We start from the raw sequence: 26,903 nt of genomic DNA, 5'->3' as shown, positions 1-26,903 counted from the left end.
AGTGTAGTTATCCTGAGCTAGATGGACCAGTGGTGGATTCAGTATTGGCCCGCTTCCTATGTTCAACATTCTTAGTTCACTAATATTTCATCATGTATATGATGATTCGACCAGTTGATTACAGCAGATGTGCCTAAGCGGACTGGCATCTTCTCTGCTCTAAAAGGTATATTTATATTTGTGTGTTCAGCCTCTCAGTGTTGTGCCCCTTCATAGGTGACAACTCAGAGCTCCTTCTGGCACACAGTCCCTGGCGCTTCACGGCTATCCTGTTCTGATGAGATGCTTGCAGGACGGCGGCTCCTGGAAGGGTTCAACCTCCGCCAGAGCACACCATCGCTGGACAATCCCTCTGGCGCTGTTATGCTGCAGGCCCTCTACAACTACCAGTATAAGTCTGAGGATGGGAGGCAGGTGACCATTGAAGAAGGCGAGATCTTCCAGCTTATGCACAAGGCCAATGAGGACTGGTGGCAGGTGCGACGGCTTGGTCAGCCCAAGCAGAAGCGACCCATCTTTGTGCCTGCCACCTACATGATTGAAGTGCCCCCTGGCACAAGGACAGCCCGCCTGGAAAATACTACACAGCATCCTGGCATCAACACAGAGCAAGATGGTGGCACTGGTGAGTTTTTGGGGAAGGACCAAACAATGCGAAGCCAGGCTGGCATGCCAGCTGTAGACATATTGTAGACAAAACTGCTAGAATTTAAATAGAAATGCAACACATCTCACCATAGTGTTGTTGGCGATGGGAAATTTTAGACGCTTGCTCTCCCTTCTTATTGGTCTTTATATTTAAGCTAGACTTGGACTGGACAGTCACATAAAGGGCCCCTTAAAAGAGAGGACTCTCCTCTGACACACCTTTAAAAGAGGACTGTCACCCTTATTAGGGTGGTTTGCAGGACCTTCCACGTGAGGACTGTGAAGCAGTCACACATTCCCTGCAGCCATGGCATTGCTCTCCTGGGAATCCCTACTCTCTGGGGTGATGGGAGCTGGAGTCCAGTGCATCTGGAGGGCACCATGCTGGGGTCTCAATATATGGGCAGGCTCATGTGGGAAGAGTCAACCAGGAACAAGCAGAAGGGCAGGCAAGTGGACAGGGAAGCCAGCAGACTGTGAGGGGAGCAGCCAGGGCTGTGGCTTGGTGAGAGTGCCCAGGCCTTGCCTGCAAAAGGTTCTGGGCTCAATCCCCAGGTGGGGCTGTGCAAGATCCCTATCTGAAACCCCTGAGAACCACTGCCAGCCACTAGAGACCAGAGCTCTTCGCCCATTATTTCAATCAGCCTAGGCAATGGTCAGAGATGATGGGAGTAGTATCCCAACAACATCTGGGAAACCAAGGCTGAAGACAGCTGGACCAATGGTTTGTTTCCATATTAAGCCTCACATTGGCTGCAGCGTGGAGATAGAGATTCGACGATTGTTCCAGCAAAGACCCTGAGCAGGAAGCATTGATAGCTCAGTTTAGGTCACAAGGAACCAATGGTCTACCAGCAGTGGGGTGGAGGGAGAAGTGAAATCACAACAGAACCAGGGAGGACAACGCTGTTCCTACCTCCTCCTCCTCTTCTCTGCAGCCTCTGGTAGATCACCACAAGAGATTCCTGGTTGGAGCCTTGGCTGGAAGAACGTTGACCCATTGATGGCTAGTGGGCCCAGTCCTGCAATAGGCGGCTGATGACATTAGGCATGCTCTCCTGAGAGACTATGTGTGCACATGCTAGCATAAGGGAACTTCGTGGCTAGAACTAGGGATGTGGTAGTCAGTGGCCGCTGCTTAGGAAGTCCACAAGCACGAAACGAGGGCAGCAACTCTCTTGCCACTTGTGCTTCCTAACAACTGGTCTTCAACTGAAGAAATTCAAAGACCACTTACAGAAATATTGCAAAATTAAGGAATGTTAGAAGGAGGATGGAATGAAGTTATGTGGCTTTAGCAGAAATATTATAAAGGAATAGGTAAGAAATAAAGGTTGTTAATGGAGGAAAAGAGGAAAGGTAAAGTCATATTATATTAAGATAAATTAGAGGATAAAAAATTGGGAAAGATGGAAAGGATTTGCTGAGATAGATAATTGAACTAGAATACAAAAAGGGGAGGTGTGAGGAGGTCAAGGAAACAAGTAAATGAAAGATAAGTTAGGGGAAGGTTTGTTATATATATTGTATTGCTTATGTATTATATTGTTTTTATGTATCGTATTGTTTATGTATTGTATTGTTTCATTCGTTCTTTTTTGTTTTTTCTTTTCTGCTCTTTTTTCTGTTAAAAGTAATAAACATTATTTGAAAAAAAAACAAAAAACAACTGGTCTTCATATGGAACTGCCTCCAACTGTGAAGGTGGAAAGCCCCCAGTCACAGACCCGTGAGCAGCAGCACCTGTCCCCTGGCACCCGACCCTTGTCATGTGTTTCTGACCCTGCCATTTCCCTCATCCTTCTAGCTCACTTGGAAGTGCTGTCTTACTCTCTGGTAGACCTCTGCATGGAACCACACACCCCGCCTTTCCACCACGTCGGCCTCATGTCCTGCCACAGCCTCCCTCTGCGTTCCCATCCCTCGTCTCTGGGCAGGAGTCGCAGCGCATGCGGCTTGTCCCAAACTGGTGACGCAAGGCAGGAGCAGAGTTCAGAGGAGCAGGTAAGGTGGCCTCTGTCCTGTCTCAAACCTTTTCACATAATTAAGGTGTGTGAGGTGTGGGGAATAACTATGTGAACTCAGAAGCAGGGCTTCAAGGCCTCAGACCCCTCCTGTCCCCTGAGCCCTCCACTGGATGGCAGACCCTTCACTCCCTTCTGATGGCTTTAACCATCTTTAACCCAGACATGGACTAGTCCAGGGGTAGTCAACCTTTTTATACCTACCGCCCACTAATGCATCTTTCTTGATGGTAAAATTTCCTTACCGCCCCCCAGTGCTCGATGGAAGGAGGATTCAGCTTGTGCTGTAGAACCGCCTCCCACCCACCTAGAATCCTGAAACGCCCACTGGTGGGCGGTGGGGACCAGGTTGACAACCCCTGGACTATGACATGTGGGGAACCTTGTGATTCTCCCTAAGCCACACCCCTCACAAGCCCTGCTTTGTGTACACACACACACACACACACACACACACACACCACGTATGTGTTTTGGCTTGGCTGGAATGTGTCCTTCAACCCTTGCAGGCCTGGATGGAGGGAAGAGAAGGGTGTGTGAATTTGTGCAGAAACAAGCTTGCTCCATCTTCCATGGGACAGCCCTTTAGACATTGGGAGATGGCTATCATATATTGTTAGAATAGAAAGTCAAACGAAAAAGCAGCTGGTCCTTGGTGCTGCACCCCCCCCCCGGCTGACTTAGCCCTCTGAGGCCTGGGCAAGTGTACCTGTGCCCACATCCTGCACAGCCCGGGGTCTCGGGCTGAAAAGGATTTCCTGCCTCTGGTCTATAAAGAAGGACACGTGGCCGTCCTGCTCCTCAGCTGCAATCCCAGTGAAAATCCCGCTTCTCCAGCTACTGCTGGGGTTTTTTTAATCACTAATTGTGGTGGGCAGGACAGGTGGGGGGAGGGATTTTTGTTGGGCTCACAGCTGGGGAGGAAAGGGTTAATCCTTTCCCTACTGCTTTCCGGTCCTTACTTTTAAGCAAACAGAAACCACAGTTGTGGTTGCAGCAGCAGCAGCAGCAACAGCATGGCACACGTAGGCCTAGTCAGCAGTTTGTACAGTAAAAGCTTTTTCAGGGTTTCCATTCAGTGTCCCTTACTAATTGCTAAGGAAGGATTGGCCAGTGTCTCAAATAAGAGAATACAGTGGTACCTCGGGTTAAGAACTTAATTCATTCTTGAGGTCCGTTCTTAACCTGAAACTGTTCTTAACCTGAAGCACCACTTTAGCTAATGGGGCCTCCCATTGCCACCACGTGATTTCTGTTCTCATCCTGAAGCAAAGTTCTTAACCCAAGGTAATATTTCTGGGTTAGTGGAGACTGTAACCTGAAGAGTCTGTAACCCGAGGTATCTCTAAATGATAAAATACCCCTGCACTAGGGTTGAGGCAGACTTTTAACTGCACACTTTCTTATATCTATTTAATAAGCTTTATATGCTGCTTAATCAAAAAGAAACCTATTAGAATAACAGAGTATGAATTGAATAATAGAATTACAGAATCATAGAGATGGAAGCGACCCCGAGGGTCATCCAGTCCAACCCCCTGCAATGCAGGAATCTTTTGCCCAATGTGGGGCTGGAACCCATAACCTTGAGGTTAAAAGTCTCATGCTCTACCAAAAAGGAGGTGTTTGTTTCATAGCATCAGAGAACTGTAGTGTTGGAAGAGACCCCGGGGGTCATCCAGTCCAACCCCCTGCAGTACAGGACCTACGGACTGAACTACCGGGATAGTGTTAGATTCCTGGGTGGTCACAGCAGCGCACATCTGAACATGCTGCACCCACTTCCCCTTTTGCCCTTTCCCTGGGAGGCTGCTGGTCTTGCCCACACAGGAAGTGGGGGAAGCCAGTGGGAGGGCCGGCAGCGCCTCAGGGTGTGCCTCTGAGCTGCACTCCTGACCCAGGCGCTGACAGCAGTGAGTACCGGGAGGGGGAGCTGGGGCCGGGTTGCAAGTCACTGTGGGGAGGTGGGCATGAGCAAAGGCCTTTGGAAGAGGCAGTTTGGGAGGGGGGTGGTCAAATAGGGAAAGCGCTTGGGGGAGACATACGCAGAGCAAAAGCAGGCGTTGTGGAGAGCGGAGGCTCTCTGAACTGCGAAAGGAATCATTGGAAAGCCCAGCAATGAAGCAAGTGTTATCAGCTTCCTCTTGAGCAATGGGTGGGTGGAGGGAAGATTGAGAGGCGCCTCTCCAGCAAAGTCAAGGCTTAGGACCTCTCTGGAACGGGGCAGAGTTGGTGATGGTCCATGGATGGGGGTTCAGGTGGATTCTGTTGGGGTTAGGGGCGTGGTAGGATTGGTGTGATTCCAACTTGTGTGACTCTAACCCACAGCTCTGGCTGTCCACACGTACTTCTCACATTTAGTTGCATTTTTAGGATAAAATGGGGGTTGTTGTTGCTGTTTAGTCGTTTAGCCGTGTCCGCCTCTTCGTGACCCCCTGGACCAGAGCACGCCAGGCCCTCCTGTCTTCCACTGCCTCCCGCAGTTTGGTCAAACTCATGCTGGTAGCTTCGAGAACACTGTCCAACCATCTCGTCCTCTGTCATCCCCTTCTCCTTGTGCCCTCCATCTTTCCCAACATCAGGGTCTTTTCCAGGGAGTCTTCTCTTCTCATGAGGTGGCCAAAGTCTTGGAGCCTCAGCTTCACGATCTGTCCTTCCAGTGAGCACTGAGGGCTGATTTCCTTCAGAATGGAGAGGTTTGATCTTCTTGCAGTCCATGGGACTCTGGGTAACTTTGGTTATTAGGTGGGGTAAAAATATTTCTGCTATTAGTAAAAGGCTCCACGTTGTAGGATGGGGATGAATGTAAACTCCAGATTGGAGACATCTGAGGATGACAGACCTAGATATGGCAGATGATTACATGGTCATTTCGTTCCTATGATTGAGGCAAGGTGGCTGCTCTGTTGCAGTGCAGTATCCACTGAATGGCTGTGTCTTCACATGGCGGTGTCCCATGATTAGTTGGTGTTGCTGAAGAGTAGGATCATTTATTCATTTTGAAAACGTCTAAACTGCACCTTCATCTTTTTAAAGTCTCCACATGGACTCCAGTGTGGTTCAAAAAAAAGTCAAACATCAATGCAATATTAAAAGAAACATTTAAAAAGAAGATAAAACAGTATTTTTTAAAATCTGAGACGGGTTCTGGTGCCCCACATGTCACCTGCCTTAGGTCAGGAGGACACAACTCGTGATCTGGGACCAGGATAGGCAGGTTTCCGGCTTGTAGGACCTGGTGTAAAAACCATACCCTTAGAATTAAAGCATTCTGATCCCAGGAATTAGTTTTTGTTTTTTAAAATGTGTTTTTATTAAAGATTTCTTGGTTTACAAAAGTATGTGCAATGTCTCTTTTTTCAAGTTACATTTTCTACAGATCAGTTTCATTTACTGAGACATTAATGTTACATTAGGAAGAAAAAGGGGGAAAGGTGGAGGGGGCCCTAGGGGGTGGGGGTGGGGTCAGGTGGCGATGTTTCTATTTTACTTAATGTACATGTGGGGTTTTGTGTCGCTTGTGCAGGTTCTCTTTGCTATTCATTTGTGTTCTTTTGGTGCTGAGAGAGGTTGGGTTTGATTGTTCCATTGTGGTTGGCTGTGGTGAACTTTGTTTTCGTGTGTGAGTGGGGTGGGTGGGTGTTTTTGAATCAGGTTAGCCATATTGATTTGTATGCTGTTGGTGGATTCTTGTCATTGTCTTGTTGGGTTGTGTATGTGATAAAGGGGAGCCTTACCCGGGGTAAAGGCATGTTCTTCTATTTGTCCCCGTGTCAGATTCAGTTTATTGGTTAATTTTTCTAGTAGGGCTGTTTCCCATGCTATTTGGTACCATTGGTCCATGCTTACTCCTGACAGGTCTCTCCAGTGTCTGATTATGATGTTTCTGGTTGCTGAGAGTAGGTGGGTTATGAGTTCTTTGTGAAGTGAGTGGGCATTATTGTCTTGGAAGATGTTTAGTAGGGCCAGTTCTGGGGTTATTTCTAATACTTGCTTAGTTATTTTGCATATTTCTTTTATGGCTGTTGTCCAGAATAATTGGATTTTGGGGCATTCCCACCACATGTGGAGGTATGTGCCTGTGGAGGTGCACCCTCTCCAGCATTTTGGTGAGATTCCTGGGTGAATTAGCGCTAATTTCCCTGGTGTTAGGTACCACCTGTAGGTGAGTTTTAGAGTGAGTGATTTCCTTTTTGTTGATATGGATTTGAAGGGGGGTTTAGACCACATTCTGGTCCACTGAGTGGAGTTAATCTCATAGCCTATGTTTTCCTCCCATTGTTTTTTGATTACGTCTAGGGGGTTCATGGGTTTTTGGAGTAGTATTTTGTATATTGCAGATACCATCCCTTTGCTGTGTCCCTTTGTTGTTAGGAGGAGGTTTCCGAAGGTTGTCAGGGGCCTAGTTGCTGCTGATTTTACTACTGGATTGTTTAAGAGGGCATGTAATTGGTGGTGTGTTAACCAGGGCATTTGGGTGTCTCCTAGTTTGTCTTGTATTTCTTGTGTTGACAAAGGTTTGTTATTTTTATAGAAGTCTGTTAGGCGATATAGGCCTTTGGTTTGCCAGGTTTTTATCTGGAGGTTTTGTGCTGCGTGATGGAATAGTGGGTGGTGTGCCAGGGGAATTAGTGGGGATGGGGTTGGGGACAGTTTGCCTATTTCTGCTTTCCATGCTTTAAGCATTGTCTGTGTGTATCTGGTGAGTGTTGTGGGAAGTTTCCTTATTTTGTTTGGAGAAATGGGTATGCTGTGGTGCAGGTATTTTCAATTGTGTCCCTCTCTAGGTGTTTCAATTGTTTTGTCTCATCTTCTAGTATATATGGGATTATATGTCGTATTTGGTTGGCAATATAATATGCTTCTATGTTGGGGATTCCCCATCCTCCCTCTGAGGAGGGGAGGCGCAGGTATTTGGGGCTTATTCTTGTTTTTTTGTGTGAGAAGATAAATAAGTGTAGTTTTTTTCTGCCATTTTCTGAGTTGGGAGGGTTTGGAATAGGTAGGTTAGTTTTGGAAGGGTGATCATTTTGATCATGGCTATTTTGTCTGAGAGAGTGAAGTTCATGTTGTTCCATCTCTTTAGGTCTTTGTTAATTTGTCGCCACAGGAGGTTGTATTTGTGGAGGTATAATTTATTGAGGTTTCTGGTTATTTGTACCCCAAGGTATCTGAACTTGGTGTGGCAAAGTTTTATGTTGGTGTGTTCTTTTTGGGTGTGAGGAGCGGTGCTGAAGCACATAGCTTCCGATTTTGCAAAATTTACCTGTAGGCCTGGCACTGTTGCAAATGTGTTGCGTTCTCTGATTAGGGAGGTTGCTGTGTTTATGGGGTCTGGTATTGTGACCATTAGGTCATCTGCAAAGAGCCCTAATTTATAGGTTCTGCTTTTTATTTATGCCTTTTATTTCTACTACCTTGATGTCTGTGGCTGCTCGGATTCAGATTTCTAAAAGTTCCAGAGTCAAGATGAATAAGAAGGGAGACAGTGGGCATCCTTGTTTTGTGCCTTGTTTTGCTATAGTGTTAGAGTCCATACTGTTAGTCTTGCATTTTGCCGAGGCTTGGGAGTATATTTGTTTGAGAATTTATAGGAAGTTGGGGCCAAATTTCATGTTAGTTAGTACTGCTAGTAGGTATTTCTACTCTAAGCAATTAAAGGCTTTGAGGATGTCTAGGGACATAATTGTCAATGGGAGTTTGGTTGCCTTGCTGTGTTCGATCAGGTTCAGTAGTTTCCTGATGGGGTCTGTTATATTGTGACCAGGGACAAAGCCAGTCTGGTCTGGGGCTATTAACTTGTGTAGGAAGATTTTTAGGCGGTTGGCCAAGATTGATGTGAAAATCTTGTAGTCTTGGTTTAATAATGAGATTGGGTGGTATGATTCTACTTTGAGGCTGTCTTTCAGTGGTTTTGGGATGGAGACTATTTTGGAGTAGGTCCAGGTTTTGGGGATGGCCCCTCCTTTTATGATGTCATTGAATAGGCGGGTCATGTTAGGCATCAGGGGTTTTTTGAATTTCCTATAGAATTCTGCTGTAAAGCTGCCTGGGCCTGGGGCTTTGTGGGGCTTCAGGTTTTTGAGGACCGCATCTATTTCCTCTGGGGTGATAGGACTGTCCATAAATTCCTGTTCCTCATCAGTCCAGGAATTAGTTTTGAGTACCAGAACTAAGTGGTACTTCTGCACAAAAATCCATTCCTGGTTACTTCTGCACAAAAATCCATTCCTGGTTACTCCAAAACTTTTTTTATCTTGGCAGCATAATTCAGGGTGTGTGAATTTTGCCACATACACACCCTTGCATTTAAAGCACTATGATGCCATTTTAAACACCCCCAAAGAATTATGGGAGCTGTAGTTTGTTAAGGGTGCTGAGAGATGTTAACCCCCCCACACACCTTCCCTTCCCAGAACTCCAATTTCCAGAGTGGTTTAAAATTCAATCCCTCTTCACAAGGTTCTCTAAAAATTGTAACTCTGGGAGGAGAAGAGGGTGGGTTCTAATAAGTCTCCACACCCTTAACAAGCTAGAGCTCCCAGGATGCTTTGGGGGAAGCCATGATGGTTTAAAGTGGTATGATACTGCTTTAAATGTATTGTGTGATGTGGCCATTGTTTTTGCTATTGTTAACCAGTTGGGAGAGACCTCAAATCTTCTTGATCACCCAAATATCTATCAGTAGATCTGCCTTCTTCTTGACCCTGATCTAGGGGATTGGAAAATGTTTATTTTTGAAGTTAAGTTATCCAGAGCTCTTTATTGGGTTCGCCATAAAAATCCCACGCTATGGAGGCTTCCTCTCACTTGTTCTGCATTCCACAATAAGGAGAAACTGCCTCCTCTTAATATATGAAAAAATTAGCATTCCTGTTTTCTTCTGACAGATGTTGGATGATACTCACCTGCCTCCCCACCATCCCGTTGGGGAAAAGGCCCCAATTTACTGCAACCTGGAGGAGATGAAGCAACCAGCAAGAATGCCCCCGAGCCCTCGCAGCCCCCCACTGCAGGTGCTGGACACCTGGGAGCACCACATAGATTCTGGTTCCCTGCGCAGTTACTATTACAAGCCAGTGACGGGAGAGAAGTCATGGAAACCACCGCGAAGGAGCCAAGAGATGGTGAGGCTGCTGCTGGTTCTTACCAGTGTGTGCAACTGCTAGGGATAAAATCTCACCTCCATCACTTCAAGCATTTCACGAGGGGAGTACATTGTTGCCTCCCATCCTGGCCCTTTCAGTCTCACAACAATGCTGTGAGGTGGGTGAGGCAAAGAAATAGATGGCTTCTGCACAACCTGCTTATTTACCATTCATCCGGATCTGTTTGCACAAAGTTTGTAGGGGGTTTGGACCGCATCAACTATTTATTGAATATTTGTTTGCTGGAAGGATAGACAATGTTGTGCCAAGCAATTGTGATCTCACACTTTCCAGCGTGTATTTCCCCATCACTTTCCTTATTGCAAAAAGTCCAGGGTTGTCACATGAGAGCACCAAACCAACTTGCGTTGCACAGCCTGAATATGCTGGTATGTGACTGAATCCCACCCCAAAATGGCAACAGTCTGGAAGCAGCCCTAGGCTACCCAGTGATATCCATGACTGCAATCAAGATTTAAACCCAGGTCTCCCAAGTCCCAGCTGAGAACTATTAAGCACTACACCACATAGGGTCCCCATGTCCATTTTGGGGGGGGGGGGCTCACCTGTTGGGGAGCCCTGCAGACAGGTGCCTGCTGCCACCTCCCCCCCAACAGGCTGCCTCCCTCTGAAGCCCCTTGGTTCCTGGCACCCTCTCCCTGGGCCGCTGCCGGAGGAATTCTGCAATAATTACTTCTAACGAACTAGGAGTCCTGGCCAAGGGGAAGGAGCCAGCCTGCCAGTGCCAGCTAATCTCCCAAGCTGGCTCTCTCCTTTCCCCACGCCCCACTGCCACGTGCGTCCCTCCTCCACCAGGAGAGCTTGTGCCTGTGGGTCTTGTTAGAACCATCAGCAGCAGAGGGTCAGGGCAGGACAGATGGGGGGCGGGTGGGTCAGGAGGACGGAGGGCTGTTGCTTATGTGAGAGAGGAGGTTTGAAAGAAATAGCAGGGGGCCCCTGGGGATTAAGACTCTGGAATTGCTGAGCCTGGGGTGGGGAGGGGGAAGGGCAGCCTCTTTTAATTGGAAGCTGTCCGGTTCTCTAGATAGTAGCTTCTCTTACACCCACCCACACGCCCCACACTTTATCCTTCCCTCCCACCTTCTGTGTTTCTGCATTTTTTGCAGCGCTTGATACAGGCAGAGGGACACAGCCCCTCAGCCCCTGTAGACCCTCCTCTGGGCGAAACACTGGACAAAGACCCAGACGGAGCAGAGAGGGGGGAGCTGGAGGCTGCGAGACAGGGTCTCCGGACCAGGGACAAGAAGCTGACCTACACCAAGTCCATGGTGCTGCCAGAGACGCAGGGGCCCAAGGTAAGTCACCTGGGGGGGCTGGGGGGCAACTGTGTGCCCCAAAGAGAAGGAATTAGGTGCATTTGGTAGTGAATGGAGGCTGTGTGCACACCATTTAGAGCAAATCCCTCCCACTGCAAGAATCCTGGGAACTGCAGTATACCTATCACAGACTACAATTCCCAGGATTCCTTGGGGTGTGTTGGTCAGTACGCAGCCTTGCGTTACTCTGTGTGTGTGTCTGGAGCTGCAGGTGTGAGAAGGGGAGGGGCAGGGCAATGGTGTAGAATGTGTTTGGACCAGGGCTTGCCCAAGACATTTGGCTGCGTGAGGCAGAGTGCAAATGGCTTGCCTCCCCTCCAAACCATGTCAAGTAAAGGTGCAAAAGTAACCAAGGTCAGCCACATTATTTTGGCGCCTGAAGTAGAAATTCCTCTCCTCGTTCCCTGGCAGAGAAAAAGACAATAAAATATGGGGTGCTATCCAAACTTTGTGAGTAGACCCACCAAAATTAGTAGACTTGAGGTCATTGATTTTAGTTGGTCTACTCTGAGAAGGACCAACACTGGATATCACCCATAATAAATAAAATAAGCAGCTGTTTGCCACCCCTTCGTTTCATCCAAAATCAGCTGTCGGGGGCAGTCATTTCCCTTTGCCTAATGGCAGGGCTGGCCCTGGACTTGATACACCAAAGAGGTTGGGAGACTCGCTTCTTCTGTGTCTCTCTCCTTCCAGGGGAGTCATCGCCGGAACCTTTCGCAACACAGTTGTGAGGCCTGGTTGGAGGAATACGCTGCACCGTCGGGATCTGCCAATGGTTCCCCCACAGACAGCCCTGACCTGCTGCATGTAAGTGTGGTGTGGTGGTTAGAGTGTGTGAAGCTCACTGGGTGACCGTGGGGCCGGCCGGCCTCGCAGGATTAGTGTGAGGATAAAAGGGAGGGGACCATCTATATACCACCTTGAGCTCCCTGGAGGTAAAGCTAGATATAAATATAATTGAACAAAGAAAGCTCCCCTCCTCCCCACTGGAAAGGATCTGGTGCAGTGAGCACCCCAAGTTTAGGGCTGCCATGTCAGGCAGGCGTCTTTCTCAGTTTTGGGGTGGGGTAGGATGCTCTTATAAGAAGGGAGCCCTGTGGGATCAGGCCAGTGGCACCGACAGTCCTGGACTATATACCAGTGAACCAGATGCCTATGGGAAACTTGCAGGCAAGATCTGATTGTAGCCAAAAGTGCAGCCCAGGCAATGGACTACCCAATAATAATAGGAATAATAGTGCAGGACAAAGAAGGAGAACATAGTTTGCTGGTGGTGGTGTGGCCTGGAGGGTGAATGAAGCAAAGGGGCGACAGGGAGTGGAATCCAGGCTTTGGAAAAATAAAGTTTTGCAGGGTGGGCTAGGGAGACCCAGTGTGGTACGTAATCCTAAACACCAACAATAAAATCATATATAAAACCAGCTCCAGTGCAGAACCTCTTAAAAGGAATGTCTTCAGTAGTCATCTGAGAAGGCAACAGAGCGAGCGCCTGTCTGATATGTGATGGAGAGATGTAGATTAAGCTCTGCTGAGAAACAGAGGCTATTGGGGAGTATCCTGCAGCTCAGAAAAGGTCAGAGGGTTTGCCCATGGTGTTTGCTGATGCTGATGCTTCTTCGCTGCAGATGGTGGAGAAAACCGGACAGCTGAACAAAACCAAGATTGCAGAAGGAGGCCGAAAACTCAGGTACTTCGCTGGCATCCCCCTGGGGTGGGAAGATGCTCCAGGAGGGGTGCTTCCCCCTATTCCTTTTGGCGGAATCTGGGCAGCCCTTGGTCCTCCAGTCTTCATGCTAACCTGACTGGTTGCTCAGTTCCAGCTGGATAGCAGTTCACAGCTGAAGGGGTTTTGACAAGCAATGTCCTGGCTGTGAATGGACAAAAGGGCTGTCAGTGGGTAATTGGGCCTTTTTTCAGCTTACTGTCACAGCTCAGGAAGGGGCCCAGCCAACCTAGGAGGAAATAAAGCAGATCTGAGCCTGGCTTCTCTCCATCAGGGGAGACGTTTGGTAGGGCAGAGGAAGCAAGCTTGTGGGAAATGGGACACGTGGAGTTTGGAGTATCTAAATAACCTGATGGGCAATACAATGGATATACTATCATGACAATGACTGTGGAAGGCCCCCGGTTCAATCCCTGGCACTTCCAGGTAAGGCTGGATCACCGTAGAGCTGCTGCCAGTCAGTGTAGACAGTGCTGCATTATAGTGACCAGTAGTCTTGCTCAGTGTAAGGCAGCTTCCTGTGTTCCTAACTACAGCTCAGGGTCTTCAAAAAGTGGGCAGCAATGAGAGCAGTTGGTCTTAAGGCAGGGCTGTGGTGATACTTGTGGCCTCCAGAGTTGCTAGGCTCCTGTGCCCATCCTCCATCGCCAGCCACGCTGGCTGGAGCTGAAGGGAGCTGGAATCCAGCAACATCTGGAGAGCCACAAGTTCTTCAGCTATGACCTAGGGGGAATTCTTTCTCCTTCCCTCAGGCTCAAACTAGGATACTGAGTTAGTTCCAGAGAACAGGAAATAGAAGAAGAAGAAGAGTTTGGATTTGATATCCCGCCTTTCACTCCCCTTCAGGAGTCTCAAAGCGGCTCACATTCTCCTTTCCCTTCCTCCCCCACAACAAACACTCTATGGGGTGAGTGGGGCTGAGAGACTTCAGAGAAGTGTGACTGGCCCAAGGTCACCCAGCAGCTGCATGTGGGGGAGCGGAGACACGAACCCGGTTCCCCAGATTACGTGACTACCGCTCTTAACCACTACACCACACTGGCTCTCAAGAATAGGTAAAGAAATAGGTAAAGAAAGTCTCACCTGATGCCTTGTTGACATCCATTTGTCTTGAGAGATAATGGAGTCCACCCCTAGGGGTGAAGTCAAACAGCTGCATTAGCAGCACTGAAGTGACACCCTTGGGGCGTGAGCCGGGGCAGAGTGTGTGGAGGTTTTGGGCTGCCCAGATGACAAGATGTGGTCCAAAGGAAAGCAGAGCAAGACATTCAGCACCAGCTTGGCTGCAGGAGTTGCTGAAAGGAGGCAGACTAGGTGCCATCCAACCACCTTAGGGACTCCACTCAGGATTTGTGTAGGGCTTATTCCTTAGCCTTTTCTTCTCGCAAGGCAGTGGAGGGTTAGGATCAGAGTTTTCCGTCTCCTAGATGAGCTACCTTCCCACGTTGACAAGCCCCCTCCTTCTACGTCGCGTGCAGAAGCTGCCTTTCCTGAAGGGGAGGGGAGGGAAGCCTGAAGGCATAAAGTAGGTTCTGGGAGTGACGGCATCAGAGCAAGATAAAATGATGTCTCTCATATGAAGTCTGAAAATGCAGGAAAGCCACTGGCTGCTTTCAATGTAATGTTGACGTGGGTTCATTTATGTAACTGCAGTGCTTATTCCAACCAATTAATGCAATCAATATAACATGCCTGAATGTGGGAGCATTTGTTTTCATCCTTTTGTGTGTGTGCTCAGAATATGCATGCTGTCAGATTCATCCCCATTCATCTCACCCTGCTTCTCGCATCCCCCCCCCCCGCAGAAAGTGTTGGGCATCTTCGTGGCTGGTGTTGGCTGGGAACAGTCTCATGTTCTACAAGGACCCCAAGGTGGCAGCTGGATGGGTGAGTGGGGCAAGCAAGGCACAAGGTGGAAGGTGAAGGAGGAAGGAAGAACTGATTGTGCTCGACAGCAGAAGCCTCCTCTGTCCCTTTCCCAGCTTGACCACAGTGTCCAGTGAAGTTGTGGAGAACCAGCTAACTCCTTCTCCTCTCTTCCTGCAGACTCCAGCCAGTAGCCGGCCTGAAAGCAGTGTGGATTTGCGTGGGGCCCGCATTGATTGGGCCAGGGACTTGTCCAGTAAGCGGAATGTCATCCATGTAAGCGCGTGAATGCTCAGGAAATGAGCCTTGACCTGTGGGATACCTGGGGTCAGATGTCACATTGCCAAGAACTGAACCCTTTTTGCCCCTACTGTGGCGTTGTTTGCTCTTCTCACTTAAGAACACAGAGTTGACCTTTAATGGTCCTGTGTTGGCCTGCACTAGAGAAGCAGCTAAAGAAGGGCCACTGCATGTGCTGTTCATGGAGATGAGAGGGGATAATTTCCAGACACGTGGATTGTCTCTGCTGGGAAGTGGATGGTGAGAATCTGCTCAAAGGCACATTCTCAAGAGTTAGTCAACTCCTCACTCATAACTAAATTCCGTCTCTGGGATTGGAGGTGGTGGAAGACTGCTATTGCAGGAGCTTGTTGGCTTCTCAAGACCCATCTTGATGTTCTCTGTACAAAAGAGGACTAGTTGGGCCTCTAACCTGACCCAGCAGGGCTCTTGTTATGTCCAGTGGCTCCTCATACACATTTCCTTTGAAATCCAAGACAATGTATTCTAGGAAAACACAGGGTTACACGGAGCCTTTGCCTAATCCAATCTGTCTTCTCTCCTTTTGCCCTCTGTTCTTCTTAGTTCCGCACCGTGACAGGCAACGAGTATCTCCTGCAATCAGGCAGTGAGGCTGTCAGCCAAGACTGGTACCAGGCAATCAGAGGGGTCATCCGCAGGCTGGTGAGTGAGGCAAACTAAAAAGCTTAAGCTGCCCTCAATTCTTCCTCCTCCTCAAAGTTAGAAATGCTTGAGGTTTTCTTCAGTCTGCATTTTTTTTAATGAACCATTCTCATTTGCACTTCCTGGGACTGAAACATGGATTGGAATGCAGTTATTATTGGAACACAGTTATTGCAATAGTTTTCAGCTGAAAAAGCAAATTACCAATATTATATTTTATGTTAAAACATGTACAAAATACATTTTAGAATAAAGCTGTATTAAAATAGTACAAAACTGTGTATTTTGCAGGAAAACACATTAAAAAGGGATTTGTGGTTTTTTAAAAACAAAAAAACAAATAAAACTTGGTGTGGGAACAGGGACTTAGGACCAAACCTAATAAATCTAACTCCATTGGAGATACGACCTGTGGTGTCAGAGAAGGATTGGTAAATGACAGAAGCGACAACCAGGGAAGGCTAATGGCATCACAGCTGACTCCTCCCCCCTCCCCCCGCTTTCCAGACCCAGGGCTTTTAAGGGGTCAGTTGCAAAGCTGAAAGTGTGGTTGAGAAAGACTGGAATTAAATGAAATGCCAACTGGAAGATTATGTGGGTCAGGGTTGCATCACCATGACAAGTCACTGACCAGCTCAATCTAGGTCTCCATACCAGTGAAACACCACATTTTGCATTTGGGATAAATTATAAATGAAATGCATTTGCCTGCTATGCCCCTGCTTTGCCCCACCCCTCCTGGCTTCACCTGCCTCCCTCCCCCACTGCAGGATCAGGAGAATCCTCTGGATGAGCCACTGCTATATCCCCTCTGCCGGTCCAACAGCGCTGAACTGGTGGACCTCAGTGCTGATGATGACGAGGAGCCAGGCGCTCTGAAGAGTGAGGCGCAGGCAGGTCTGTGCCAAGCAAATCTGGGTGTGGGGAAGGCTAGGAGAGTTGCTTAAATCAAGCTGCCTTGGCCTAGGTGGGGGAGCTGGGACAACTGAGCTTCAGCTGCCTTAACCTCTTCTCCCTGCCCATCTCCCAGCACCCTCAAGTCCGGACAGAGCCTACAAGAAACGGGTCAAGAGCAAGCTGAGGCGCTTCATAGCCAAGCGGCCGCCACTGCGGAGTTTGCAGGAAAAGGGACTGATCCGAGGTGACTACCCAAGCCATCTTAGGTGGTGTGTGAATGGTGGACGTTTAGAGGTATTGTAGAGTTGGCATCACGATGCACTTGCTCGTAATGCTTCATGTGGGAACTCCTTGAAAAGGCAAAATAAGTCCCCATAATTGTGACCAGCATGGCTGCAATAGATGGGTGTAAATTTTGGTGTGGCTGTTGTGAACATGAAATGTAGCAGGAGCCAACACGGTGCCCTGCAGATGCAGTTCTCTCCTCTGGATGATACCCAGCTCTACCTCTCCTCCAAATCAAAACCAGTGAAGGCAGTGAAGGTCCCGTGTGAGTGTCTGGAGGCAGTTGGAGGATGGATGGCAGCTAATGGATCGAGGTTGAATCCTGACAAGACAGAAGTACTGTTTTGGGGGGACAGGAGGCGGGCAGGTGTGGGGGATTCCCTGGTCCTGAATGGGGGAACTGTGCCCCTGAAGGACCAGGTGCGCAACCTGGACGTCATTTTGGACTCACAGCTGTCCATGGAGGCACAGGTCAATACAGTATCCAGGGCAGCTGTCTACCAGCTCTATCTGGTATGCAAGCTGAGACCCTATCTGCCCGCGGACTGTCTCGCCAGAGTGGTGCATGCTCTAGTTATTTCCCGCTTGGACTACTGAAATGCACTCTACGTGGGGCTACATTTGAAGGTGACCCGAGTGGGCGCCGAGACCATATAACACCAGTCTTGAAAGACCTCCATTGGCTCCCAGTACGTTTCCGAGCACAACTCAAAATGTTGGTGTTGACCTTTAAAGCCCTAAACGGCCTCGGTCCAGTAGACCTGAAGGAGCGTCTCCACCCCCATCGTTCTGCCAGGACACTGAGGTCCAATGCTGAGGGCCTTCTGGCAGTTCCCCCACTGCGAGAAGTAAGGTTACAGGGAACCAGGCAGAGGGCCTTCTCAGTAGTGGCGCTTGCCCTGTGGAACGCCCTCCCATCAGATGTCAAGGAAGTAAACAACTATCTGACTTTTAAAAGACACCTGAAGGCAGATTCCCTGTTTAGGGAAGTTTTTAATGTCTGATGTTTTATCGTGTTTTTACTATTCTGTTGGGAGCCGCCCAGAGTGGTTGGGGAAACCCAGCCAGATGGGTGGGGTATGAATATTGTTGTTATTATTATCTTGCAGATGACCTAGTACTTACATTGCAAGAGCCAGAAGCTAGCACGAAAAGAGTTTTGGAAATAATTCAAGAGTTTGGTCAATTGGCAGGATTTAAATTGAATAAGTTAAAGACTAAGGTATTGGAGAAAAATTTAACGCAGATTGAAAAAGAAAGGTTTCAGAATGAGACGGGGTTGACTGTGGTTAAAAAAGTGAAATATCTGGGTGTGAACATGACAGCTAAAAATGTGAATTTATTTAAAGATAATTATGAAAAAACTTGGACAGAAGTGAAAAAAGATCTGGAGATTTGGTCAAATCTGAAGCTTTCCTTGTTAGGTCGAATTGCAGTTATAAAAATGAATGTATTGCCAAGAATGTTGTTTCTGTTTCAAGCATTACAAATTATGGACAAAAAGGATTGTTTCAAGAAGTGGCAGAAAGATATATCTAAATTTGTCTGGCAGGGCAAGAAGCCCAGAATAAAATTCAAGATATTAACGGATTCAAAGGAAAGAGGGGGGTTTGCCCTGCCAGACTTTAAATTGTACTATGAAGCGGCAGCTTTCTGCTGGCTAAAAGAATGGCTGCTTCTTGAAAACACAGACATTTTGGACTTGGAAGGATTTAACAATATTTTTGGGTGGCATGCATATTTGTGGTATGACAAGGTTAAAGCGCATAAAAGTTTCAAAAATCATATTGTCAGAAAAGCACTATTAAATGTCTGGGTCAGATATAAGGACTTGCTGGAAAATAAGACTCCAAGATGGCTATCACCAATGGAAGCTAAGGCAGTCAAAAAGCTAAATATGGAGTCGAAATGGCCAAGATATTGGGAAATCTTGGAAAAGGAAGGGGACAAATTGAGATTGCAGAGCTTTGAAAAACTAAAAGGGAAGGTGAGAGATTGGTTACATTATCATCAAATAAATGAAGTGTTTAAATTAGACAGTAAAATAGGCTTCCAGGTGGAAAAATCAAAATTAGAGACTGAACTGTTAGAATCCAGTACTAAGAATTTGTCAAAAATGTACGATTTGCTGCTGAAATGGAATACACAAGATGAAATGGTAAAATCAAGTATGATTAAATGGGCTCAGGACATTGGTCATAACATTATGTTCGCTGATTGGGAAAAGTTGTGGACCACCGGGTTGAAGTTTACGGCGTGTAACGCCTTAAGAGAAAATATAATGAAAATGATTTATAGGTGGTACATAACCCCAGTCAAGCTTGCAAAGATCTACCATTTGCCTGATAATAAATGTTGGAAATGTAAAGAAAAGGAAGGTACTTTTTTTCACCTCTGGTGGACGTGCCCGAAGATTAAGGCATTCTGGGAAATGATTTATAATGAACTGAAAAAGGTATTTAAATATACTTTCCCCAAGAAACCAGAGGCCTTTCTCTTGGGTATTGTCGGCCAGGGGGTGTTAAAGACAGATACAATTTTTTTCATGTATGCTACAACAGCAGCTAGAATACTTATTGCAAAGTACTGGAAGACACAGGATCTACCCACACTGGAAGAATGGCAGATGAAGGTGATGGACTACATGGGTTTGGCAGAAATGACGAGCAGAATCCGAGACCAGGGGAGAGAAGCAGCGGAAGAGGAATGGAAGAAGTTTAAGGACTATTTAAAGAAATACTATAAAATTAATGACAGTTAGAATGATGTTGGGCTTAAAATAAATGGTTACTATTAGTAATGGTTAAGACGGAAAGAATAAGGATGATTAACATAAATTTATAATAAAATAAGGGAAGATTCGCTGAATAACTGTAAGAACTTGGAATACAGAAACGGGAAGCAAGAGGAAGTCGAGGAAGTAAGGTTTAAGAAATTAGGACATGAAATGGTACTTGTTTTTTGTTCTGTTAATGTTTGTTGTATGTTTTTTCATGTTTTGTTTGTGTTAATATAAAAATTGTTTAATAAAAAATATTTAAAAATAAATAAATATTATTATTAATTCCCCAGACCAGGTCTTTGGTTGCCGGCTAGAAGCCTTGTGCCAGCGGGAAGGGGGCACCGTCCCACGTTTTGTCCAGCAGTGTGTGGAGGCTGTGGAACAGAGAGGTACGCTGTGCTCAGCATTCCTTCCCCATGAGGCATCGCCTGGGCAGGGAACGGGCCCTTCCCCCGGGGACCCTGGTAGTAGCCTTCTGCCCTCACTTTGCCCAGTTCCATTGGGGGTCCATGAGATTTCACAGCAGGGTCTCTCCTCTGCTTTTCAGGACTGGATGTAGATGGAATCTACAGGGTCAGTGGGAACTTGGCTGTTATTCAGAAGCTGAGATTCATAGTTGACCGTGGTGAGTAATTACAGTGATAAATGGAAATGGAGGGAACTTGCAGAGAAAGGAGCTGCTGGGTCTCAAAGCCATCTGTTATTTGGGCTTTTACTTTTGTGATGGTGCAGGAAGCATTTGAAAAACTGGGCCCAGTTTGAAAAGTACTTTTCAGCCTATTTAATACCGACATACATTTTTTCCTGTCTTGGGGGTGGCGAACAGGTCTCTAGTTTCGTTTCCACAGTGGTTCAGCTGTAGAACAGCCAGAGGACAGAAGCCACCTATTGGCTGGCGCCTAGAAGGTAACCAATACACACATGCCTGCTCCCTCAGAGCAGTTTTGCAGCTGCTTTTGCAATTGTTTTTAGTAAAGCAAAAGGCAAACCTATGAATGTAAACATACTGTTTTAATATGTGTATAAATCATAGAGCTGAAGCATAAGAAGGGCAAGGCTGATAGCTCAGTCAGTGTATGGCTTGCTGATATGTATCTATGTCAGACATGCTGTGAAGACAGGATTGCCAAAGGCCTTGTTCCTCTTACTGGTGCCCTCAGTAACCATTGCATTGTCTTGCAGAGCGGGCAGTGACCTCAGATGGGCGCTACGTCTTCCCTGAGCAAGGTAATGTTGGGTGCTTGCTTCTTTGCACTTTTGTCTCTGTGAGCTCAAGACCACAGAATGAGAAACCCAATACAAGTAAGGCAGAGATGGAAGCCTCTTATGGGGCCAACTTGTGCCTTGAATGCAGGATGCAGTTCTCTTGAGTTGCAGAATAACAGAGCTGGAAGGGACCTGGGGGTCATCTAGGCCAACCCCCATTCAGGGCAGGATATGTAATGCAGGAAGTAACCCCCACACCCTTGACAAGTGGCTGCCCAGCCTCTGCTTAAATAGCTCCACCAAGGCAGTCTGTCTCATTGTCAGTCAACTCTTATACAGTGGGACCTCGGTCGCTGAACGTAATCCATTCCAGAAGACTGCCCAACTTCTGAAACGTTCAGCAACCGAGGTGCAGTGGGCGGTCGGCAAATTCCATTGAGAAAAATGAAGAAACGCACCTCGGAACCCATTCGACTACTGAGGTGCGTTCAAAAATGGAAGCATTCACTTCTGGGTTTTCGGTGTTTGGGTTCCAAATTGTTTGGCTTCCGAGACACTCGAAAACCGAGGTTCCACTGTATATAGTTAGCATGCTTCTCCTAAGTATAGGGAAATACACCTCCCTACAATGGCCACAAATTTGTCCTTTTCTCTGCAGCAACACAGGATTAATCTCCTCCCTCTTTGTGACAGCCTTTCAGACATTTGAAAGACAGCTGGGACTTTACCTTTCTCTAGACTAAACATACCCACCTCTTTCAAGTGTTCCTCACAGGCTTTTCTTTGCCATTCTTGTCAGGACACACTTCAACGGTTCAATGTCCTTTTTAAAATGTGCTGCCCAGAACTGGACGCAGTACTCCAAACGTGGCCTGGCCAGTGCAGAATTAGGTAAAGGTAAAGGGACCCCTGACCATTAGGTCCAGTCATGGCCGACTCTGGAGTTGCGGCGGTCATCTCGCTTTATTGGCCGAGGGAGCCGGCATACAGCTTCCGGGTCATGTGGCCAGCATGACTAAGCCGCTTCTGGTGAACCAGAGCAGCACACGGAAACACCGTTTACCTTCCCGCCGGAGTGGTACCTATTTATCTACTTGCACTTTGACGTGCTTTCGAACTGCTAGGTTGGTAGGAGCAGGGATGGAGCAACGGGAGCTCACCCCGTTGTGGGGATTTGAACCACCAACCTTCTGATCGGCAAGTCCTAGCCTCTGTGGTTTAACCCACAGCGCCACCCGCATCCCTAGTGCAGAATTAGAGTGGAACAATTGCTTGTGACCTGGGCACAATGGTTCCTTTCAGGCAGACTTTTCTGACTCCTCCTTTGCCCGTCTTCAGCAGCTCTGCTGTCTTATTTCTCCCTTTCTAGAGGAGAAGCTGCGCCTCAGTGACCCCCAGTGGGACGATGTGCATGTGGTCACAGGGGCCCTCAAGCTGTTCTTCCGGGAGCTGCCTGAGCCACTGATTCCCTACAGCCTCTTTGATGAATTTGTGGCTTGTGTCAGTAAGTGCAATTCCTCTCCTTGCCTTTTGGCTTTGGTTCCCATAGCTAAAGGAATGACCTAAAGCAGGCATGTCCAACTTTCAAGAGAAGGAGATCTACTCCCACTGTAAAAAACTGGCAGTGATCTACCAAAGTTGAGCTTTTTTTAGGGAGCCCAAGTTGGTTTTTTTTGGGGGGGGGCCCTCCCGAGATCTACCACAGACCCCCTGTGATCTATCAATAGATCATGATCTACCTGTTGGACATCCCTGACCTAAAGGAATGACATCCCATTTCCCTCACACTGCCCCCAGTTAGCCAGTTAGTGGCTCCCATGCATAACATAGAGCTTGGGTGAAATGCAGGTAGGAAAGCAGAGATCACATCTCTTAGGGTAAAATATCTCCTGCAGGAGCACATACATCAATTGCCAACAATTTTCTCTGCAGCTGGGGACGAAAAATGGCTCAGAACAAGTATATACAGCCCTTTTCTGCAGTAATTCACCTAGTAACTTCCTACTTTTTTCAGTAATTGAAACCCAAAGCCTTGGTTTTTACCAGCTAAGATCTGGGTTTGTAAAATTATGTTATGAGCAGTGTAATCATTGCAGAGTCATTTGCATTCTATTGCTAAGATTAGCAGTCCTGTTTGTTTCACAAGATGAGCAAGAACCTCAAGCCATTTCCTGGTCTCTTGTGGCTCCTGATGATGCCTCCTGAAAGCTGGTGGTGTCTCTATAAGCAGGCCTATTAGCTCACCTCCTGCCCAATTAAGGAGTGGCCGGTTGCTTTTCCCTACACAGAGCTGTCTGAACCCAAGGAAAAAGTATCCAAGCTTGCAGGACTGATCCAGAGCCTCCCCCAACCAAACCAGGACACACTGCATTATTTACTGGAGCATCTTCGCAAGTAAGGAAGCAGGATTCATGTACCATTAATGTACCATCCAACCCTATGCATTTTCTTATTCCACTTACTGGCATGTGCGGCATTGGTTACTAATATTAGGAGGAAGCTGTTAAGTATCTTGTTAAAAAACCTTGTTTAAAATCCCATTAAAACACTGACAGGCAATCAGTGTTTTATCGGTCATCACTGGACTCGCAATTGTGTTGCATTGTGCACACACAATCATAGGATAGCAATTGCAGAGAAGAGGTATATTGTGGAAGCAATCTGGTATAAGTCCAGCTCTCTTGCTTCTGCTATCAGATCTACTCTGCAAGGCTATACTGAGTTTGGAAAGCTGGAGTATTTGGGAGCTAGCACTACATGACACAGTGGAGAGAAATAGAAGTTCCAGCTGATTGGAATCAGAATGTCCAAGGATGTCTTTTGTAGGTCGTAAAAAGTAGGAATGTTGGGCTTCGAATCTTAAATATTCCTTAGTGTCATGTGCAGAGAAAGAAGCATGTGTAAAATGTTTTCCTCTAACCTGGATTATTACAACAAGCCCACATATAGACTAGGGAAATGGCATTCCAGTTCAGGGGATGTGACTTTCAAGCTGGTTGAGCACCATCTTTTTCTTTTTAGAACTCAAATCCAAAGCATATCCACATGCCTGCTTTGGCCATGGATGTGTTAGACAGAGGCCAGTGCATTATGATGGTATTCTCTCTCCCTCCCCCCCCCCTTCAGAGTGATGGAGCACTCAGATATCAACCGGATGACGACACAGAACATTGGCATTGTCTTTGGTCCAACACTCCTGAGACACGAGCGAGATGCAACCAGCCTGGTGGAGGGGATGGTGTACCAGAACCAGGTGGTGGAGCTGCTCCTTACTGAATTCCCCAGCATCTTTGTGGCCCCAGGTGCTGAATGACATGGCTGGCACCTAAATCTCAGAGGCTGACGGTTTTATCTTGAAGGTGCACTAGATCGCAGATCATCTAGTCCTGGGGCAAAGCATTGGCTCTGAGCACCACGGACCTGGCATTTGCTATTAGACCAGTATCTCTTGGCATCGGCTTCTTGCAGTGTGGATTTCTAGGTGGCTTGGGCTCTGCAGGGTCATCATCCAGGATCTTGAGACTGAGTCAAATTTAGAAGCTGGTGCACCGTAGGGAAAGGTGTTCTCTACCCTACAAAGAACTATTTCAGATGCCTCAAATGAAGCTGAGACTGGCAGCACTTGGACCTGGGCCCAGAGGGTCCAGCACGATTCCTTGAGTATGAATGTGAAAAGAGAAGGATGTCGAAAATAGACTCTCCATTAACCCTGTCCCTCTCACATCATCATTCAGCCAAGTTCTGCAGCTCATTCTCTTGAGCCGACAGTTACGTTTTCTCCACATGACTTGATGCCTCTGATGTGCAAGGCTCCTTTGCTCTGCTTTTGCCCCCTTCTGCACCAGTTCCTCATTTTGCCCTTGCAGTAAAGTCATGCGGTAAAGCATACATCCTCTAGGACAGGAACAAGCAACCAATGCCTCTCTTAAGAGGTTTCTGGACCACAGTTCCTATTGTCCCTGACTGTTGACTATGCTGCCTGGGGCTGATAGGGTTTTGGAGTCCAGCATCTTCTGAAAGGAACCAGCTTCTTCATGCCTGCTCCAGGAGTCCTTCGTGACTCATTATGTTAAGGCACATCAGTACTTATTAATTAAAAGAAAAAAAAGGTAAAACTACTTTGAAACTGCCATGGTTTCCTGCAAACAACCCTGGAAACTATAGCTTAATGAAGCTGTTGAATTTTCTGTACTGGAGAGCCAGTACAGATTTTTTTGGTCCAGAGATATGATATTCCACTCTAATGCTGTGGCTCTCTGAATCGTTTGGGTCTTAGCTTATGGCAGCCTTCCCCAATCTGTCACTCAAAATATGTTTTGGACTATAGCTCCTATCAGTTTCAGTCACCATGACCAAAGCCCAGGAACAATGGGAGTTAAAGTCCAACAATCTCTGAAGTGCACCAGGTTGGAAGGCTGGCTCATGGCATGCAAAGAGCTTTGCATTTAACAACTCATCTGGTAGTTGATCAAGAATCTCTTGTGGGCAAGTGAGCACACTTGCAGAAAAGGAATGGACCACTCCTTGTCTCCTCTGCCAACCTCAGCCATGGAGGAAGAAGGTTGGTGGAATGGAGAAAAAGTTATCCAGCCCATACGGTAGAAGTCCTTTTTTTTTGAATGAGTCTTAAAAGTTAGTAGCCAGCCTTTCCATGCCCACTATGGAGACAGTGGCTACTACCCTCGTAGCAAACACATTTTTTGTTTGTTTTGTTTCTGTTTTTATAGGCTTTTCTGGACTTATTTACAAGGCTGGAACATAGTTCCTGGAACTTTTCATCTTGATTTTCTCAGTGACTTGTAATAGTTGAGGAAGGGAAGCGTACAATAAAAAGAATTTCTGAGTGATCCATCCCCTCTCTACTGTACACGGCAGAATCAAGCATATTGGGAACTTCAGTTTGGTGGGGGAGAAAATCAGTTTCCAAATGGTTACAGGAAAAAACTATAGATCAGGGGTGAAGAACCTGTGGCCCTTCAGATGTTGTTAGACTCAAATTCTCAACAGCCCCAGCTGGCATTGCCAGTTGTCAGGGACGATGGGAGCCAGGGGCAGCCCATCTCATTTCGCCACCCAAGGTGAAACGGAAATGTGCTGCACCCCACCCTACGCTGCCCCTTCTCACCAAACTCAGTGAGAGCTGGAGAGCTCTTTTCCAACCCCGGGAAGGGGGAGGGGACGAGCTACAATGCTGTGTGCAGAAATGCTCTCGGGAGTCAGAGAGGAGATATGGTAGCCATCTTCCAATATCTATAGGGCTGTCACACAGGAGACAGAGAAAGCTTGTTTTCTCCTGCTCTGGAGGGTAGGGCTCAAACCATTGGCTTCAAGTTACAAGAAAGGTGATTCCGGCTAAACATCAGGAAGAACTTTCTGATCGTAAGAGCAGTTCAACAGTGGAATGGAGTCCCTCACAAGGTTGTGGACTCTTCTTCCTTGGAGGTTTTTAAGCAGAGGTTGGGTGGCCATCAGTCATGGATGCTTCAGCTGAGATCCCTGCATTGCAGGGGGTTGGACTAGATGACCCCCGAGATTCAGTTCTAAGATTCTATGATAACACAAAGCATTTCTGCTTGTCTTCTCAGCCCAGGGATGGGGTGGTGGCAGCGTGGAGGGGAAGACGAGCAGCAATGCCCGCCATGTGGGAATGCCCAGGCTCTCGCTGACTTCTCTGAGAGCTGGGGCGCTCCTCAAGGCATTGTCGCTTGTCTTCATCCTGGGGTGGGGAAGGGAAGCAGTGACACCATGTGCTGGAAGCAGTGAGGCAGGTGGGGCGCTGCCCTGTGCACCTCTGCTGCCTGAGGCGGGTGTTTCACCCCATCTCATTGGTGGGCTGGCTCTGATGGGAGCTGAAGCCAACAACATCTGGAGCCACAGGTTGCCCACATCTGCTGCAGAGGATCTGAAGAGGCTCCGGGACAAGGCTTCTGTACCTTCTAACTGCGTAAGAAGCAAAAAAAATTAGATGAATCTATTCCCCATCTGTGCATAATGCCCACCTCCTGGTCCTATAGTTGTTCA

At 47.4% G+C, this 26,903-nt stretch overlaps 1 protein-coding gene across 2 annotated transcripts; it reads left to right on the top strand.

The window, feature by feature from the left end:
• The first annotated feature begins 224 nt into the window (after positions 1-224).
• On the top strand, positions 225-25,729 carry ARHGAP9 (Rho GTPase activating protein 9). 2 transcript variants are annotated; one of them, XM_053370681.1, is made up of 17 exons: positions 237-625; positions 2,456-2,652; positions 9,563-9,799; positions 10,948-11,136; positions 11,854-11,967; positions 12,786-12,847; positions 14,689-14,770; positions 14,930-15,025; positions 15,614-15,712; positions 16,483-16,609; positions 16,743-16,853; positions 19,967-20,065; positions 20,224-20,301; positions 20,859-20,903; positions 22,252-22,386; positions 23,171-23,276; positions 24,009-25,729. In XM_053370681.1, exons 1-17 carry the CDS (start codon positions 283-285, stop codon positions 24,193-24,195), a joined length of 2,307 nt encoding a protein of 768 aa, XP_053226656.1. In that variant the 5' UTR covers positions 237-282; the 3' UTR covers positions 24,196-25,729. The 2 variants fall into 2 exon arrangements, 1 of the variants encoding a protein (XP_053226656.1); XR_008328173.1 differs by lacking the exons at positions 23,171-23,276; positions 24,009-25,729 and adding an exon at positions 20,525-20,582 and having other exon boundaries at positions 225-625; positions 22,252-22,294.
• Positions 25,730-26,903: the final 1,174 nt, after the last annotated feature.

Source organism: Podarcis raffonei, chromosome 2, assembly GCF_027172205.1.
Source record: "Podarcis raffonei isolate rPodRaf1 chromosome 2, rPodRaf1.pri, whole genome shotgun sequence".
Classification (NCBI taxonomy): Eukaryota; Metazoa; Chordata; class Lepidosauria; order Squamata; family Lacertidae; genus Podarcis; species Podarcis raffonei.
This window is presented reverse-complemented; position numbering and strand designations above follow the sequence as displayed.

Coding starts and splice junctions, on each gene's coding strand:
- ARHGAP9 (XM_053370681.1), top strand. CDS start 283: ATGCTTGCAGGACGGCGGCTCCTGGAAGGGTTCAACCTCCGCCAGAGC. Junction 2,653..9,562: donor AGCAGAGTTCAGAGGAGCAG/GTAAGGTGGCCT, acceptor TTCTTCTGACAG/ATGTTGGATGATACTCACCT. Junction 16,854..19,966: donor GGAAAAGGGACTGATCCGAG/GTGACTACCCAA, acceptor TTAATTCCCCAG/ACCAGGTCTTTGGTTGCCGG.